Source organism: Echeneis naucrates, chromosome 13 (assembly GCF_900963305.1).
Source record: "Echeneis naucrates chromosome 13, fEcheNa1.1, whole genome shotgun sequence".
Taxonomy (NCBI): Eukaryota; Metazoa; Chordata; class Actinopteri; order Carangiformes; family Echeneidae; genus Echeneis; species Echeneis naucrates.
The window spans coordinates 10,884,797-10,903,533 of record NC_042523.1 but is presented as its reverse complement, the minus strand read 5'-3'; the positions used below and the strand labels follow the sequence as shown (position 1 = coordinate 10,903,533).

The 18,737-nt window shown below is 40.3% G+C and overlaps 3 protein-coding genes across 3 annotated transcripts; 1 reads left to right on the top strand and 2 right to left on the bottom strand.

Moving 5' to 3' along the window:
• Nucleotides 1-465: 465 nt before the first annotated feature.
• LOC115053176 (zona pellucida-like domain-containing protein 1) lies at nt 466-8,334 on the bottom strand. The gene is made up of 11 exons (XM_029517740.1): nt 8,162-8,334; nt 3,706-3,821; nt 3,407-3,633; nt 2,983-3,167; nt 2,820-2,892; nt 2,633-2,730; nt 2,467-2,547; nt 2,172-2,343; nt 1,968-2,067; nt 1,504-1,533; nt 466-1,321 (listed from the first exon to the last, which is right to left on the bottom strand). Exons 1-11 carry the CDS (start codon nt 8,332-8,334, stop codon nt 1,185-1,187), a joined length of 1,392 nt encoding a protein of 463 aa, XP_029373600.1. The 3' UTR covers nt 466-1,184.
• Nucleotides 8,271-13,391, top strand: LOC115052722 (heat shock cognate 71 kDa protein-like). Its single transcript, XM_029517003.1, has 9 exons — nt 8,271-8,418; nt 10,181-10,390; nt 10,483-10,688; nt 10,975-11,127; nt 11,329-11,884; nt 11,979-12,181; nt 12,296-12,494; nt 12,573-12,805; nt 12,906-13,391. Exons 2-9 carry the CDS (start codon nt 10,186-10,188, stop codon nt 13,101-13,103), a joined length of 1,953 nt encoding a protein of 650 aa, XP_029372863.1. The 5' UTR covers nt 8,271-8,418; nt 10,181-10,185; the 3' UTR covers nt 13,104-13,391.
• A 540-nt stretch (nt 13,392-13,931) lies between these two features.
• Nucleotides 13,932-15,132, bottom strand: LOC115053475 (lens fiber membrane intrinsic protein-like). The gene is made up of 4 exons (XM_029518210.1): nt 14,958-15,132; nt 14,289-14,438; nt 14,073-14,207; nt 13,932-13,993 (listed from the first exon to the last, which is right to left on the bottom strand). Exons 1-4 carry the CDS (start codon nt 15,130-15,132, stop codon nt 13,932-13,934), a joined length of 522 nt encoding a protein of 173 aa, XP_029374070.1.
• Between the last annotated feature and the right edge of the window lie 3,605 nt (nt 15,133-18,737).

Below are 18,737 nucleotides of genomic sequence, written 5' to 3'. Positions count from 1 at the left end.
TACCTGGGTGTTAAAAAGTCCTCACAGTGTCTTAGGTGTTTTTGAGACGAAACTCAACTCTCAGCCATAATTATGACCACGTTCATAATATCGTCTGATACTGTATACCACACCCACTGACTGTTAACCGATAACAAGATAATCTTGTGTTTCTCCCCTGACCCATCAGTGGTCTAAATGAGTCTGCCTGCACCATATTTATACACCTGAAGTGGCTTTGTTAAACTTGTTCATTCCAGAAGCTGAACATAAGGATGTTTAGCAGGTATAATAGCATCTTTACCACAGTGTAGCTAGTTAGGCTAATAAAATTTCATTACTATTGTCAATAATTGACCATAAACCAACAAATCTGGCAAGTTTAAACGTCTGGTGATGATTCCTTGATGAGTAAAAGATCACAACTGATATGAATGTTCCATTAAATGTTCTACTGGGGGCATTTCATGCCTTTATTAGATGGTGATACAGATGACAGCATATGAAGGTCAGAATGATGTAATGCTCAATGTGATTGAGATGCAATCCATTTCCTGTCTTCATCCCTAACTCAAGGGGACACCCCCGTCTGTAACTGATTTCATAACTGTAGTTGTTAAAATATTTCACTTAAAACCACAAATAATTACATGATCACAAACCCAAACCCACACATCATCCACAAACCCTTCAGTCTGGTGCAGACCGACATATCTCACCAACTACAGCAGCTCAGTGGTGCAGTGAATCCGTGATCCATTCAGGCCTGTCCTGAATCTGGTTATCCCCAGATTTTTGGTCGCTTTCGTTCAACCAGTCTGTTCAGCTAAAAAAGACAAAGTGTGTAATGCAGTGTTTTAAAAAAAAAGAAAAAAATTAAAAAAAAGAAAAATGGAAATATTTAATACTTCTTCATTCTTATTGAAAACCTTTTGAAAGCAAGCAATTTCTAACTGATTATAAAGAATGCCACCAATAATTAAATACTGCAGTATGACAGGTAAGGTGATTAAAGCTAACACTTAATCATGATAATGTGTAGAGATTGTGTCCCTCATCTCCACATCAATGATCTATGTGATTTAAATTGATTAGGGAAGTTTCATGCCCAGATAATTACTATGGTCTTATGAGCTTTGTATGGTAAATGGAAAACTGGCAGTCTGAGAAGTAAGCGAAGGGACTCCACTTTCGGTCAGGGAATCTCACTGGATGATGGGTTTTCTTCGCCTAATGTATAACATAAAGTATGCAGCCATGGCGACGAGGAGAATGGACAGGATGACGATGCATACAATCACAGCAACCACAGGGCTGCTATAGTTGCTCTCAGATGCCAAACCTGTAGGAACAATAAAAATCGATTTAAGATATCACACATCAATGTGCTTCTTGTGTATAAGATTTAATTTACTATTTAAATGAGTCCATCCAAGGCTAAATAATTCAGGCTGTTACAGTATGATGTGTTTCTATAGATAATCCCATACAGTGACAGACAAACGCACACAATGCAATTCTTACCATGAGAGGCCATGAACGTCGGAGTTTCTCCTGAAAAATGCCAACAAAACTGGGTCAGTAATAGACAGGATTCATTTGTTGTGTCAGTGGGGATAATATAGCAGCCCCTTATCTTAGCTTAGCTCCGTGCAAAGGCTGAAAAAAATCCTCTCCCCAGCACCTTTAGAGCTCATTGATTATTATCTTCTCTATCTACTCAATGCATTTAAGGGCATACATTTTGTGGTTTTGTGTGAAGCTTAGATAACCACCCTCTGACTCTAACATGCAGGCACCAAAGTATCTGTCGCTCTCTAAACAAGAAACCAGATTGGCCAACCCTAACCCTAAAACTATTCATTGAATCGTATAAAGATGTCCTGAGACATAAAACAGCCCCACTTTACTGTATCTATCTTTTCTTTAGTCAGATGAAATCATTTGAGTGATATTCTGTAAATAATACAATGTCGTGAAAGACGCACCAACGCTCTGTTTGCTCACGAGTATGGCGGGTGAGGTGACTGTGGTGTTGGCTGACGCGGCTTCGGTCTCCCTCTTCCTCCTCTTCTGAGAGTTACAGTTCTGTTGAGAATGAACAAAGAGAAGCAATGTGATTTACCTGCATGACGCGCTGATTGTAATTAGTGACCCTTAAAGGTGAGTTTATTAAGAACAGGTCTACTCACAGGCAGTAACTTTGTACATGAGGACACCTCACAGAGTCTGGTGACACAGTGCAGGTAGAAAGTGGAAATCGTCAGATTTTTGTGCTCCACAAACCTGAAGGCCTCAAAGGAGAAGTGCGCCACCTGAGACGCCCCATTGAGCTCCACCTTAGTTTGTGCGTCACGTGTGCACCTTGGTTGACAAAGAGACAGGCAGTGTTACTCCACATGGGGAAACATAAAGCCTCTCATCTTAAGTTGAGCGTCAGCCGAAGTGGGAGATATTATGCACTGTAGTTAAATACATGAGACTCACCCAACGAAAAGATCATAATAGATGTCGAGGAATGGATACGGATTTGTTGTTGCATAGCATCTGTCCAGCAGCACGTTGAACCTTCGAGGGCAAACGGGTAGATTTAAAGTATTTTCTCTTTTTAATATAAGTTACAGTTTATTGTAAACAGGCAAACCCCAAATACCTGTCTGTAAGATTGGTAGCTTGAACTGCAACATAAATCTTGGTCTTCAGGTTGAGTCCTGTTTGTGGGATATTCAGCATTCTTTGGTAATCCTTATCCTATTCCAAAGGAAAGCGAGAACAAAGTCCAGTTATAAAATGCTCAAATCTAATATCTCTGCATGTCTAAAAGCTGGGACTGGCCTTACTTCGTAGAGCTGCATGCTTAGGGTGCTGATGAAGCTGCCGTTGTTGTCTCGTATGGCAAAATTTACACCTGATCTGTATTGAATGAGACAGAATTCACAAACTTGAAACCACAGCCAAGTCCTGCTTCCATGTCCAGGGCAGGATGTTTCGCAGCATACTCACACGCCCAGTTCAGTATTGTTCAGGAGATACTGCATTGGGTAACGACACGAGAACTTGTACAGGATCTGCGGGCGATAGGTGATCATCCCTGCTGAGGGATCTACGGAGGTAACAATGCCAGAAATATTGACGAACTGGACATTTGAGAAATCCGAAAACTCTCCGCTTCCAATCTCATTGGTTATCTATTGAAAAAGAATCACGTTTCAGGGAAAACGATAATTAATATCAGTGTCATGACCATTAGTGGTTTTATTCCAAGAATCCAACAGACTTTTATGATATATGACGGTATATATTTCTCTATATATATATAGAGAGATATATATGTGTAATTTCTTTGAGACATAGAGTTACTCAACTGCTGTGAATACGATATATGTATGTATAAAAATAATAGAAAGGAGTCTGTCACGAAGAATACCTTGAAGTCACTATTGCATGTAGAGATGGCAGTTTGGCTTATGGGGATTTTAAATCTTAAGACCGGTGGATCAACGCTCCAATCGGCAGTCCCCAAACACTCAGGTTTGTTTAACTCATTGTTCAGGACCATCAGAGACTCATTGTACAGAGCTTGGTACACTGGGCAAATATAAATACTGAGGTCCATGTGCTCAGTGCCGCAGACCACCGTTATGTCAGAGTTTTCTGGGAGAGAGAGAGAGAGGACATGAATGTAACTGTAAGTGTGAATGACTTGTAAAAGAAAATGTCACAAACCTGGAGGTCTGTTTGTAGAATGGACAACGCAGTCTTCTGGTATCTGGGCTTCAGTCCCCAGAATTAGTGCCAGCTGGCACACAAGGAGAACCAGCCTCATTGTTCTGAGTGTTGACCTGTGAGAATTAGATTAGACAATGGCAACACTTGAATAAGGCGAAAGCACTTTGAACGACAATGGGCAATTTTTGGATGAGTTAGAGGATGATCTTTAAATTATATCTAATGTGTCAAATTGATCTTAAAATGAATCCGCCCAAAACTGTCGTACTTGTTCTTTAACATCTTTTTTTTTTTTTTTTTTTTAGGTAATTTTAACAAACTCTTGCACACATTTACAAAAGCCTGTAAATGAAATACTAAACTACTGAAAAAAAGAGCTGCATCAGTTATATTAGCTCCTCACCTGCAAGTCTTCATGTTGTGTCTTGCTGCTCACTTCCAGATCTCTCCATTTATACTGTCGCCCCATCCAAAGGGTGTGTGAGGGAACATCGCAAACAATAGTGTAACATGAGTTGAGCCCTGAACATTGTCATATTTCATGGACTGCAATTTTAGATTTTATTTTTTTTTTAATCAATGTAAAATAATCTTAATTTTGTTCAAAATGACAATTAGATCCAGCTCACTTTTTGATGTAGCTATGCTGTCAAACATTTTTTGAGGACAGACAGGACTATATTCTGGGGTTAAATAATGAAATTAGTTAATTACATATACAAATTGAGTTTATATATGAGTAATTTTGTGCCAAATAAAGAGGCATCCAATAAGTCTGTAAGTGTGATTTTACTGCTGTAGCTTAACTTCCTTATATAGACCACACTTTATGATTTAAGTCTGGTGAGACCAAATCAAGGCTTTGCATCCTTTTAAAGGGTTACAAGATAAATGCGAGAAAAACTGTTGTTTCAGTGAAACCAGAGACACATTTAGAGAGAGAGAGTGAATTTGCTTTTATGTTTAAATAAACCTAGAGCAGTCAGCTTTAAATCAATTCAGAAATCCGTTGGCAATTATCTTAAATTTGGGTCAAAGATAAAAATGTATATTGGGCCATATAAGCTTAATGTAATGCGACGGAAGGACAATGAACTGCTGCCCTACAGCAGGTATGGGTAAGAGGATAGTTGGATAGGAGACCATAATGTATGCACAGAAGCAAGTTTCAGGTAACGATTTATGGTCGTTTTATGAATTACCAGTATCAGTCATCTGATCAAAAGTTTTTATCTTTTTAGATCTCTTAATGTAATGTCTTGTTTGGTAATAGATCAGTTTTTGTTATGGCCTCAGGCTGTAAAGTGTAAATAGAAAATTTCTGAGCTATTTTGTACTGTCTGGAGAGAAAAGACACACCTATCTGTGAAAGTCTTTTGTGAAGCATCATAACATGAAAGGAACTCCTGAGCAACCGGTCCCCAAAGAACGGCACCACAATACACCATGAGGGTACAGCCTGAAAACGGTGCCTGTTGGATTACTGCAGTCATATCCTATGTCAAATGCCAGTTTTAATCTGTCTTTGTGCTCTAAATAAGCATTTGTCTGCAAGCCACGCCGTCAGTGTCACTGAAGGCATCTTTCTTCAAAACTTGGACCCACAAGCAGTCTGGTCACCCCGGGGAGTCACAAACACATTTAGGTCAGGACCCAGGATCACAAACACAAGTGCTCTCTACCAAAAGGCCAAAAGTTTGTTAGTTGCAAGTCTTTGAAATATTAAATTCACACAAATATAGTTCTTTTAAAATTTCTTTTTAAATAAATACAGTTTGTACACCATTTATCAATCAAATAGCAGCTGAGGAAATGACACGGGGATGGCTTGGACTTTAAATGGACATGCCAACTGATAAAGACAATATTTCTTCATTCATATTAGATCACAAACCAAGTTTATTTAAAATGATTCTTGTGGTTTTGATTGGCTGAAATTGCCATAAACTCAAACCAAGTTTGCTTGTAAAGCTTTCCATCTCATCTCATGGATTTGAGTGAATGGAGGCACCACAATAATGATCAGAATTATAAAAAATTGTCACATAACCACTTGACTTTTTTTTTTTTTTTTAATCATCAATTTTATTCTTAAGCATGAGAATACATACACTGACGACACGTGTAAACATGCAAACTACAACAAATGATGACTGAACATTGTTTGGACATTATCGATAGGACAATATTGTAAATTATTCTATTCTTCCTCTTTTTTAATCAATGTTGAAAAAAACAAACAAACATGGCTTTAGATGTGTCTATTAAAGTCTAATTTATCTCCAGCTGCAGAAGCTTCCTCCATTTTCCTTACGTTTATGTCCTGACTCCTTTTTTCCTTTCTCTGCAGACATATTACTAGCAATGCTAGACAGGTCTGTACATCATATCGACATGTGTCCAGGGATAGGATTCACAGAAATGTAAGGAATGATAGACTGCATACACAACGGTGGAAACATCAGTGTATATTTCATGCAAGTATCAGGGGACAAGTACCTATAGTGCTGCAAATGTAAAGGCAGCGACTCTTGGGAACATTATTATGAAAAAAACAATGTTCATTCACAGCCTGCATTACATAACATACATGTTGAACAGTTAGCAGTTTTCATAACATTGCCAGTTTTTACAGTTTCTCATTGAAAAAAATGTTGCTTTGATTTCAGCCTCAGCCTGTGCAGAAATGTGAAAACCAGATAATTCAACTAACAAGCAAGTACAGCAGTTAACTGGAAAAACAACAAAATCATTATGTTCAGGCCTGTCAATGTGTCGCACAGTTCATCTGATAATTTGCATTTCTCCATTTGCAGCTGAGAACGAAAATTGGAATTTAAAAAAAAATCATATTTTACCCCACAGTATATGGTTATTGTTCTGTTTTGTGTTACTGCTTCTTACTGCAAATTTTATTTTGTATAACACAGAGAAACACTGTATGCTATTTGTTAGATCTATCTAATCTGATCTTATCTTTTTACTCCTTTTTTTTTCTCTGTTGTATAGTTACAGGGTCAAATTAACTTTAAAGTATTGAACTGTTTAGTTTAACTTCACAATAGATTTCTTTTCAACGCCTCTTGGCTGTAACTAGACCATCTTGTTTGTTTAGTCACACAGTCAAACACATGCAACACCCGAGCTGTTTCACATGTTGTGACAGGTACAAGGACTCTTTTTTAAAAGGTCACATGAGGACACAGCTCATGCAAGTACTGTACTTTAGAGGATAAAGTAATCCCAGTGGTTGCAAGAAAACCCTATGATCCTTGACCCACTTTTTTTTAATCACACCCTGATCTCAGTTTCAACTCTCTTATTAATAATTGGTGTCACTCAATACATTGTGTATTTAAGAGATATTAACCTCCATATCAGTGTCATCGATGGGACTAAAAAGATTCACTTGGTTTCTACCTGAAATTTATAGGTGTGGTTAATTTTGCTCATCATTTCTCTCCCAGTCTGCTAGTTCTTTCACTTACTGAAATTCACAGCACAACAGTTTAAAATAAAGGTAGCTCTGTGATAACTTGTGTAATCCCTTCGAAAGATCACTGAGCTAGCCCCTCTCTGATTGACCATGTGTCCAGCTTTGGTCAGCTGCAACTAAATTGGAGTTGTTGTCAAACTCAGATGAACATCCAGTAGTGTTGTGATTTTAGCTCGTTGCCAATAGACTGAACACACCTTTGCGCCTCTTTTTTTTTAAGCAGCAGTTCATTCACTTTTCTTTCTGATTTCTCTGTGACTGCAGGGAAGCGGAGGAGCTAAACTAAGCCTCCACTCTGGCAAATGTTTTTATTCTATTGCTATCATTATTATTATAGCTGAAGGAGGCATGAAAATGTTTTAATGGCCACCAAAATGAACAAGCAAAAAATAGTTGAGAAATCACCCTAAGATAGATAGATTGATACTGTATTGAACTCTCAGCCTGTTTATAGGGCGGAGGCCTCTACATGCGCACTTTCTTACCGACCCTCCGTCAGGGTGTAGTCCTCCTACTGATGTGTCATTCGTGAACGATTCGTTCATTTTGAACTAATCTTTTGTATGACTCGGGTGTAACAAGTCATCTCAATGGGTGGTTCGTTCTTTTTTTCCTGGTTTGCGCTTGCACAGGCTCAGGTTTGTTCACGAGTGGGTCTTTCTGCTTCATATTCACTGTGTAGAATGGCTGCTTCGTTCACGACTCATAAAATAGGGTCTTCGGTTCTGAGTCTTGAATTCACTTGAGTCATGGCTGCCGCGCAGGCTCAGTGTAGGAATGAGTGATTCTGTCACGACTCATAGCTACGCGTGTTGTGTTGCTCCTCAGTGTTTGAAAGCCGTCCTTTTTCAGTCACTACTCAAATAACAGCTACAGCGCCACACTGGTTCCGATGAACGAAATGAACGAACGACATGGGAAAAAAAAGATTCGTTAATTTTACTAAAAGATCGGAACTTCCCATCAATAATTCCTGCTAGCAACTGCTGCTGCAGTCGGTCGGCGGCCTTTCTCATTGGCTGCAGAGCGGAGAGGGCGGGGCCAACCGCGGAGGATTGGCCGCCATCGCTCCTCCTGACTTCTGGAGAGTTCTGATGCGGAGGGGCGGCGGCCCGGGACCAGAGCCCCATCACACCGACAGCACACGGAGGACAGCCGTGAGGACAGCCGTGAGGACAGCCATCTAACGCAGCAGAGCCGGTGAGCTGCAGCAGGTGAGTCCAGCGAGGAAGAAGACCACTGAGAACTTTTAGCAACCGGAAGTTGTCATCCTTTTCGAACGTTAAAAATGAATCCAGCAGCTGCAGCCGTCACTTTGAACGAGCTGATGTTTGTTTTTACGCACAGCTTATTTCTGTCCGCGTGTGGGAGCTATGTAGAACTTTTTATAGTCAATATCAGTGAACAAGGTATGGACAGATGCATAAATAAATGAATAAAAAAATAAAAGCTGCTGCCGTCCTGAGTAAGTTCTGTGGCGACTGCAGAAAAAAAAACAGCCGCTTCAGGAAATGGACAGTCCAGAAAGTTCCCGAGATCCCGAAGTGGGCGGCGGCTGTCAGACACAGCTGATGGTGCAAGGAGATAAACACAAACACCCCTTTATCGTGTCCTGCAGCGAAAGTAAAACTAATGTACGTCCACTCGACTTTTGTAGATACTTCAGCACATCTTTCCAAATACTTGTGTTGGTTTTGCACCTCGTAAACACTGAGCTCCGTGCTGTGGACAGAAGCAGTCACTTGCACAGAAAACCTAACCTGCGCCATATCCAGCGTAATCTACAATGATTGCACTGAAAGATGTCGTGATTAGGATGTGTCTGTGTTCAAAGTATGATTTCTTTTAGGTTGCATTAGTGTCTGTGAGTACCTAACCAGATATTTAAATGCAAAAAAAATAAAAAATTGAAACACAATACATAAGTTTTCTTTGAACGAGAATGTTATTTTTAAGTGAACTGTCACAAAGAAATGAAGAAAAATCAGGGACTTCACAAACTGACATTTATTAAATTAATTTTCCTCGTCTGTCTGTCTGTCTGTCTGTCTGTCTGTCTTTTCATATGGCATACTAAATTGATTTGAGTGCCTTTCTTTTAAAAGCAAAGCAGCAAACCCTTGTATTTTTGACCCTGGAACCTGAAAATACCCATTCCTTGCGTTTTCTGATTGATTGATTGATATGACTAATTGTTTCACTTCGATTTCTTTATCAAAGCATGTGAAACCTCCCAAAATGGTTCCGTTCCCTCTCAGGATGACCTGCCACAATTATAGAATCATTTCCTGGTTTGGGTGTCAAGTCTCCCGTGTGGGTTAACATTTAGCTAACATTAAGGTATATTGATCATCTGCTACTATAGCAACAGTCGGCACATTTCTAAGAAGTTACATCTCACTGAGTCATCGCTGTAAATTTGTTGCTGTCAGACTAGGAACACATCATCGCCTGCTTTTTGTCAGTATATAATCCAGCCCATTAATCAAAGTAGCAGAAAATAAAATTGATGCCCATTTTATCTCTGAAAGGCATCTCAGTTTAAATTTATAGCTGGTTGTTTTTTCTCAAACCAAAGATGATCACTTAAATGTCACACTAGACACTGTTTGTCATTACCCAAATGATGAATCAGTGAACACATAGTGAGCAGCTTATCAGGCTACTGTAAACCTGCGTCCTAGAACAGACTCCTGCGTCTCTGTTGTCATAATAAAGGCAGCTGTTGCTAAGCTGTCTAAAGTAGGGAGGCTTGAAAACAGGTGTTGTGGACCTCCACTTCACTGAGACAGTTTGTTTCCACTTCTGTTTGAGCAGATCAGATGCTGATAATAGCCTCATTACCCCATACGACCAATGTGTATAATGGCAGCCACCCGCAGTGGTCAGGGACAGCTGAAGTTATTCAAGTTTTATGTGTAGATTTTTACTTCATTGCCAGTGTATGATTAAATGGGTTTTCTTTCATGTTCTCAGCAGACATGTCTAAGGGACCAGCAGTTGGCATTGACCTGGGCACTACCTACTCTTGTGTAGGAGTGTTCCAACATGGCAAAGTGGAAATCATTGCCAACGACCAGGGAAACAGGACCACGCCCAGTTATGTAGCCTTTACTGACACTGAAAGGCTGATTGGCGATGCAGCCAAAAATCAGGTGGCACTGAATCCCAACAACACAGTATTTGGTATGAGCTTTTGTTATTTATTATTTTTTTTATCTTTTCATTAAGCAAGACTCAGTATTCATGGTTGTTCATCACATCATTTTATTTTTCAGATGCAAAGCGTCTTATCGGTCGTCGGTTTGATGACAGCGTTGTCCAGTCAGATATGAAACACTGGCCCTTTACAGTCATAAATGATGCGTCACGCCCCAAAGTGAAAGTGGAATATAAGGGTGAGACCAAGACCTTCTACCCAGAGGAAATCTCCTCCATGGTACTCCTGAAAATGAAGGAGATTGCAGAAGCCTACCTTGGCAAGGTATAACTTTTTTTTTTTTACATACATCTTTTCAATCTTAAATGCTCAGACCAAAGATATGGGGGTGTGCACGACCAACACACACCTTTCCAATTAACACCACAACTAAACTTATTTTGGCTGCAAGACTACTAAATTTGTGTCTGCCATTTTAGGAGTTCTAGGAGAACAAGAGCTCTGTTAAATCCAATATAACTCCAAATGATGCAAAAATTTGTAATTGGTGTTCAAAATGTTATAAATGTCCCATAAAATGTTGTGTCATGAAACTCTTTCCTTTTTGCAGACTGTAACAAATGCCGTAGTTACTGTGCCTGCCTACTTCAATGACTCCCAGCGCCAGGCTACCAAAGATGCTGGGACCATCTCAGGGCTCAACGTGCTTCGAATCATCAATGAGCCAACAGCTGCTGCTATTGCTTATGGCCTTGACAAAAAGGTACCAATAATTCTGTGGGTACAGCTTTTTTTCAAACAGTTTAAGAATCAGAAAGGGTTTTTTTTCGCATTTATTGTGTATTTTATGTAACGCTGTAATAGTTTTGCACGTCCTTAGCACCACAAAAGAAATTAAGTTTTGAAAGGAGTGTCTCAAATGCTTTTTACAGAAAAGTAATTGTCAAATCATTTTAAAACACAGATTGGATCTGAAAGAAATGTCCTCATCTTCGACCTGGGCGGTGGCACATTTGACGTCTCCATCCTTACCATTGAAGACGGCATCTTTGAGGTGAAATCCACAGCAGGTGACACACACTTGGGCGGAGAAGACTTTGACAACCGTATGGTCAACCACTTTGTCTCAGAGTTCAAACGCAAGTACAAAAAAGACATCAGCGACAATAAGAGGGCGGTGCGTCGTCTGCGCACAGCGTGCGAGAGGGCCAAGCGCACCTTGTCATCCAGCACCCAGGCCAGTATTGAAATTGATTCTCTGTATGAGGGCATCGACTTCTACACCTCAATCACCAGAGCCCGGTTTGAAGAGCTGAATGCAGATCTGTTCAGAGGCACTCTGGAACCTGTGGAAAAGGCTCTTCGTGATGCCAAGATGGACAAGGCTCAAGTCCACGACCTTGTGTTGGTAGGAGGCTCTACTCGTATTCCCAAAATCCAGAAGCTCCTGCAGGACTTCTTCAATGGGAAGGAGCTCAATAAGAGCATTAACCCAGATGAAGCAGTGGCTTATGGTGCAGGTGTGGTCCCTGTTTGGCCATATGTATATAATGGCATCTAACTTGTACTCATAAAAAGCAATACAATTGAACCTCAAATCTATTTGTTTTGCAGCTGTGCAGGCAGCTATCCTGTCAGGGGACAAATCTGAGAATGTGCAGGATTTGCTGTTGCTCGATGTTACCCCCTTGTCTCTGGGCATTGAGACTGCTGGAGGGGTCATGACCGTACTCATCAAGAGGAACACCACCATCCCCACAAAGCAGACCCAAACCTTTACCACTTATTCAGACAACCAGCCTGGGGTGCTCATTCAGGTGTGACCAGCGTTGTTTATCCTGTACTCAGCTAAAGATGACACTTTATTGTTCCAAACATTAAAGTGTTTTGAGTCTTCATTGATGGGCTGATCTGATGGATTTTATTCACAGGTGTTTGAGGGCGAAAGGGCCATGACCAAAGACAACAACCTTCTGGGAAAATTTGAGCTGACAGGAATCCCCCCTGCTCCGCGCGGGGTTCCTCAGATAGAGGTGACTTTTGATATCGACGCCAACGGAATCATGAACGTATCTGCAGTTGACAAGAGCACCGGAAAGGAGAACAAGATCACAATCACTAATGACAAAGGTAACATCAATCACTTTCTCTTAAGTGCGAAATTGTGTATACAGCATTAAATTCACTCTTTGTTCTGCTGCGGTTCAGGTCGTCTGAGCAAGGACGACATTGAGCGTATGGTCCAGGAAGCAGAGAAGTATAAGGTTGAGGATGATGTGCAGAGAGAGAAGGTGGCTGCCAAGAATGGTTTGGAGTCTTATGCTTTCAACATGAAGTCCACTGTGGAGGACGAGAAGCTGAAAGATAAGATCAGCGATGAGGACAAACAGAAGATCCTGGACAAATGTAATGAAGTCATCAGCTGGCTTGACAGAAACCAAGTATGGTTGAGAATTTTATATTCATAAGTTATATTCCAGATTGGCATCTGATCAGAGTGATACTGAAATTCCCCCCCTTTTTTTCTCTCTCTTTTCTCAGTCTGCAGAAAAGGAGGAGTTTGAGCACCAGCAGAAAGAGCTGGAGAAGGTGTGCAACCCCATCATGACCAAACTGTACCAGAGTGCAGGCGGGGTTCCAGGAGGGATGCCAGGTGGGATGCCAGGTGGTTTCCCCGGAGCTGGCGGAGCTCCTGGAGGAGGAGCATCCTCTGGCCCAACTATCGAGGAGGTCGACTAAACTAGAGGTTGACCAGACTTGCATGAGTTTGTTCTCTTTCCTCTTTCAAGGTTATTGTGACACATATTTAGGTTCATCAAATCAGTTTTCTGATATATCTGGTCATATTATGCCAGGCTGACGCTTGACCCTGCACTGTGGCTTTTTTGGTTAGCAGTTTTTCTGCACAGCACTGTTGCATTTAGTTAAACCAATTCATCTTTTTTCCTCTTTAAATTTGTTTTGTGGTCAAAAGGGTTGGATGCTACTTTGAAGTTAAAGACTAAATAAAAATCTTTTGCAATTTGGGCTTGTACCTTATCTTTTCATCACCTTAAAGGATTAAAAGGTTCACATTTATTACATACAATATTTTCTTTCTACTTACTTGTGTCCCCACCACCTCCAAAAACCAAACTAACACCCTCATCTGTTCCATCTGCTACATCACTCCCTGACCAGTTCTACCGAGTTAAGCACCTCAACAACCGAATTGTCTGTTAAGTTTCAGTTCGCTTGTTTTTAAATTGTATGTTAAAGCTGCGCATTATCTTATATTTAGCGGTTAGCTCATAACTTTGTGAAAACACCTTAACGCTACAATTGGAAATACATCTTCAACTATATGAGGCTCAACACTGGTTCCAGAGACGATCTAACTCTACACCCATGTTTAAAGTCTTAAAAACACAGTGAGACAAAGTAGACAACAAAGCCATTGTTTTCCTAATTTATTTTGCTTTCCCATGGATATTTAATTTAGCAGTAAGTAGTTGTAAAGTTCATCAGGATATTGCTTCTCTTGGTCGTACATTTTGGACCAGTGTAGGTGTTTGAGTCTTAGGCAGGTCAGCGTGAGTTTGAGTTTCTTGGGCATTCGTGCATCCGGTAGGCACACATGTAGAAGATACCTAGAAGAAAAGAACATGTTGAAGGATAAAGGCACGGCTGCTGCAGCCTTGGCAGTTGTTCACGTGGTAGGATGAATACCTGAGAAGAAGGTGAGCACCACCGCCACCCAGCCCATTATGTAGGACCAGGAGAATCGCCAGCTGCCATAGCGTTTACCGTAGTAGTTCACTGTTACTCCAGTGTAGACGGCCATGGCCAGCAACACAAAGAAGCCTGCAGAAAAGGCCCAACCAGCTTTATATGAGCAACATCTTTAGCCAAGGATGGGATACAGCTATGAGGTTATGAGCTTACAGGAGATGAAGAAGAGGATTCCGGCTGCGAATGTCTTATCAAATCCGTCAAAGGAGGAGTAGTGGATGAAGGCCATGACGCCGATCACAATGCCGATGAAACAAGCCAGCAGAGAAAGAATCATGAAAGCCCTGGTGGCATCCCAATACGCTGTAGGTGAGAGGAGACAAGGAAGAGCTGACACATGAGACAGCAGACTCAAAAACAGGCAGCTGTGGCAGATTCTTTCCACTAAAGAAATTCAAAATCTTTCGTAGTTTTTTTGTTGTTGTTTGTTTTTTTTGTTTTGTTTTATTTATTTTTTTTTGGTCGTGCCCCAACACTATACATGTGTTTCTTCATTTGTAGCTTGCCATTTAGTGTTCTAGCCTGTGCAAAAAAAAAAAAGAGGATAAATGATTGTCACTGTGACACTGTTCACACAGGAACTTCTCCTCCTCCAGATTCCATTCTGGTACATAAATCTATTTTCTTGTAAAAATTTACATGAGAGCAACACAATTTTCCAATTTCCTTACACTTGAGCTCCGGATTTCCTGAAAGGAAAGTAACCCCAGTGCTGATCAGGGTTAGTGCAGAGGTCACGGGCTGACTGTCAGTGAATTCATAAATATAAATGAGGATCTGCCTGCCTACACTCATGCAGTGGAAAAGGCAGATGAATCTTACCAATGCTGTCTGTGTGTGTCATGCATTTCCCAGGCACACAGTACCGCCACAGGCCCTGGTGCATATAATTGCTGGAGTGACGGTACTGCATCCAGTAGTCAGTTGCCGTGGAGACAATGAGGAGTATGTTCCCAACTCCGGCACAGAACAACCCACCTCCCATGAAGCTGTACATCCTGACAAAAAACACTGTCTGTCAGAGAGAGAGAGAGAAACGGTGCAGGTCAGGGCCCTGTCACATTTAGCCCAAGCTGAACCAATTACACTGGGTACCTCCTGTTACAGAGCAGCGAGCCACACATGAATAAAACAATATATACACAACAAGATGCCACAAATGGTATGCTGCCAGTAGACGCATATGCCTATGGAAACATTTGTCATCAGCAGCCAGCTCTTTTTGACAAAATCATTAACCTCTAACACTTTTTATGCTGACAAAATGTTTCAAACATACATATTTTGATGTGAAATTCGAACCAAGAGCACAAAGTTTCTAAAAATAACATACAGAAAGCTCAAGAATAGAAAAATGTGGATGAAATTATTTGAACTTTAACTCTTAAAGACAATTTTTCACAACAAGAAAGAGTGGTCTAAATACAGGGTCCAAATATTCACCGCTAAATGCAAAAACTAATTACTTGCTGTCTTTTCAATTTAAATGTAGAATGTGACTTCACAAATTATGATTTCATATTGATTACATACCTTAAGTCAGAGATTCCAATATTTCAGGTTGTCAAAGCACAGAGGAGCCCAATATTGGCCAGGGCAGCAGGAAAGTTTTGTTTGTGTGAAGGAAACCAAGCGAACAAACGGGCTGGTGGAACAATGGGCCAAGCTGGGCCACAACCAATCACAGAGGATGAGTTTTGTGTTTTAGGGAATCTGCTGAAAATACAAAACTGGTAAAGCGCTGCGCACATCTCAGTGATACTGATGACACAGGGCTTTTAATTCAAAGTGCTGCACAACCATCCACAGTTACCCCACAGCCTGAAACAGGCGTACCCATATCATTGTGGAAAAATTCATTTAACAGAGATTATTTTAAGCAGTAAAAATGTAAAAACTCAATTTCAGTTGCTGTTTCTTTTAAATCCTGTTTGTAATGTTCGTTAAGCAGCTTTATTTTCAGAAAATATCAGTTACTTCTTCCTTTAAATTGCAAATCTCTGTGCCAGTTTATTTACGTTTTTTCTATAATTCAAATTATGCAGTGTGCTCTTCTACATAGAGCAAATCCAGCGTTCCTATTTTTCATAGTAGAAGTAACGGAGGATCTACACATTGTGACACATTCTGAGTTCATCCATCAATTTTTACTTTTCATCTAATATATAAATTATCTTCGTTTAAAGGGTGCAGTTGGTGGAATGCATTTTAGAACAGAAGTCTTTAGTCATTTATAGAATAAACTTGGGCACAACTGACAGCATGAGTTCACAGGACACAGTACGTATGGAGAGCTTAATACATATGTTTGTAAATACAATCTGAGTGTTACAGTTCCAGTACAGTTCCAGTACCAGTACCATTTACATTTATTACTTACTTTGACTTAGGTCTTCAGACCATTTTATCAGGGTATGTGTTCATATTAGTCTTTTTCTGAGCACAGATTGAATTTCAGTTTTCTATTTTGCTGTCACTGTCATCATCCTCATCATCATCATCATCATCCTCATCTTCCTCCTCCTCCTCATCATCATCATCTTCCTCATCCCCATCTTCATCATTTCATCATTTACCATTTCATCAACATCATCAATATTTAGTATGCATGTTGTCATCTAGTGAATCGAACTGATTTGATATGAAGCATGCAAAGGTTAGATATGTGTACTCCTCGCCCTGTGAGACAGAGATTCAACAGTCTTACTAGTCGGTGACATTATCCTGATTAATGAAACTGACCATTTAGGTGACACTGTATCGCCCCTGTCTGCTGTTTCCTGGTGTCTGTTCAGGTTAAAGTGGTGGTTTTAAAATGACATAGCCAACATTTGGTGGTGATACTGGGCATCCAGGTCATCATGTGTGTCTCAGTTAAAACCACTAGGTGGTGCCTTTTATTCAGCCTTACAACAAAGATTGACAGGCTGCTTTGGTTTTCTCTCATGGTTGCCAGAATGGAACAGAAGAACCGTTTACTCATCTATTTATTGATTTCCATAAAATTATAATAATGAAATAATCAACGAGCTCTATTCAGGAGACATTTCAGGTGATTGTTTGAATGGAGGTCACTAATACAGATGATTTTTCTCATTTATTTTATCATAATATGCAGACTTCATGGCTTCCACTCAAAAAAAGTGATTTGCTCCTCATTGCCCACCTCTGTTGCCCAACACACAGTGGAAACTTTAAATCTCCTGTGTTTTCACACTCCACTGTGAAGTAGGAAACACTTTGGGTCTCCGTTGGTTAAATCCTTTGAAATGAAACATGTTGATATTAATTATGGATTTTTAAGTGATGGAGTGGGACTAGCTGGAATTTCAAGATTTCATGATGAGAAAACTGTCAGAGCCAAGTACTTAGCCTAACAACATGTCTGAAGGAATTAATAAAAGCAAAATGTCTGGATATAATTTTTTGACACCATTAACGAGACACAAAATGTCCTGTTGATCTAATGGAGTGCATTTTATGTACTTGTGAAGTGGCCTCAGTAACACACTGACACTGACCGAGCTCAGACCCTTGCATGCATGCCACAGGGGAGTGGAAACCTCAGAGACCCTAATCCATGCTACAGACCTAAAAGCATAAAACTGTAAAAACCCTCTAAATTGCATTGGATTACCATTATCCTCCCAGCATGGTAGTCCCAGTGGGTGTTTGCCAGTGGCAGAGGAGTCCAACTCTTCCCATCTCAGGCACTCACAGCAAATGAAGGTGCAGACGTTAAAACAGCCTATCAAATCCCACAGCTGTCACTTTTCAGGAGCCATGCAGGAAGATGAAGGTTGCCTCCTCCCAGGCAGCAATGTTCACATGCAGGCCTTACAATACTGCTTTCTGAAGACGGCGCCGAATCATGCTCACTATCTTCTATCAGAGAAGTCATTTTACTGGAAACACGAGATAACAGCCATGACTTCATTCAGAGCTCTGGGATGTCTGCCTCAGATGGAAATCACTCTCAGCATTATTTTCATCCTCATACTGACACAGCTCGCATGCTACAATGTTCAAGTTACCATGTAGGAATCCTGAACATACTATTATTATATTCTGAATACAGGTTTGAAGTGGAATTGACAATAATTTGGTTTTGCTTGATTCACCTTCAGTCTTGTGTCCTTCACTGTGATTGGATTTAATATAGCTGTTTCCAAACTGAATGTGACATATGGGTGCACTTCAGATTTTGGCGAAGACATTGAGTGCAGTGAGTGGAAACAGACTTTTTCCACTTAAGAACTAACAGAGGATGTCGTCCAGTGCATGGCTCGCAAATTTCTAGAATTTCCTTCTAACATTTGGTTTACCTGCAACTGTCAAGAGGCTAGTTTAGTAAATCATGTGCAAAAAACATCATTTACAGAGCATAAACTATGAAATTGTATGCACAAATTCTTTTTTTGTCTGCCAGTGACATCTCACAGGTCCCGTAGTTCCTCAGCCACGTGATGGTAACTGTAAACAATGTCAGATTACTACAAACAGACAATTTTGAGTGTGTGTCATCGCTTTTGCTGCTCTCCTGTGACATTCATCATACTTCACTTTAGTAACAAATGTTTTATTGGTCAGTTTAAAAATGTT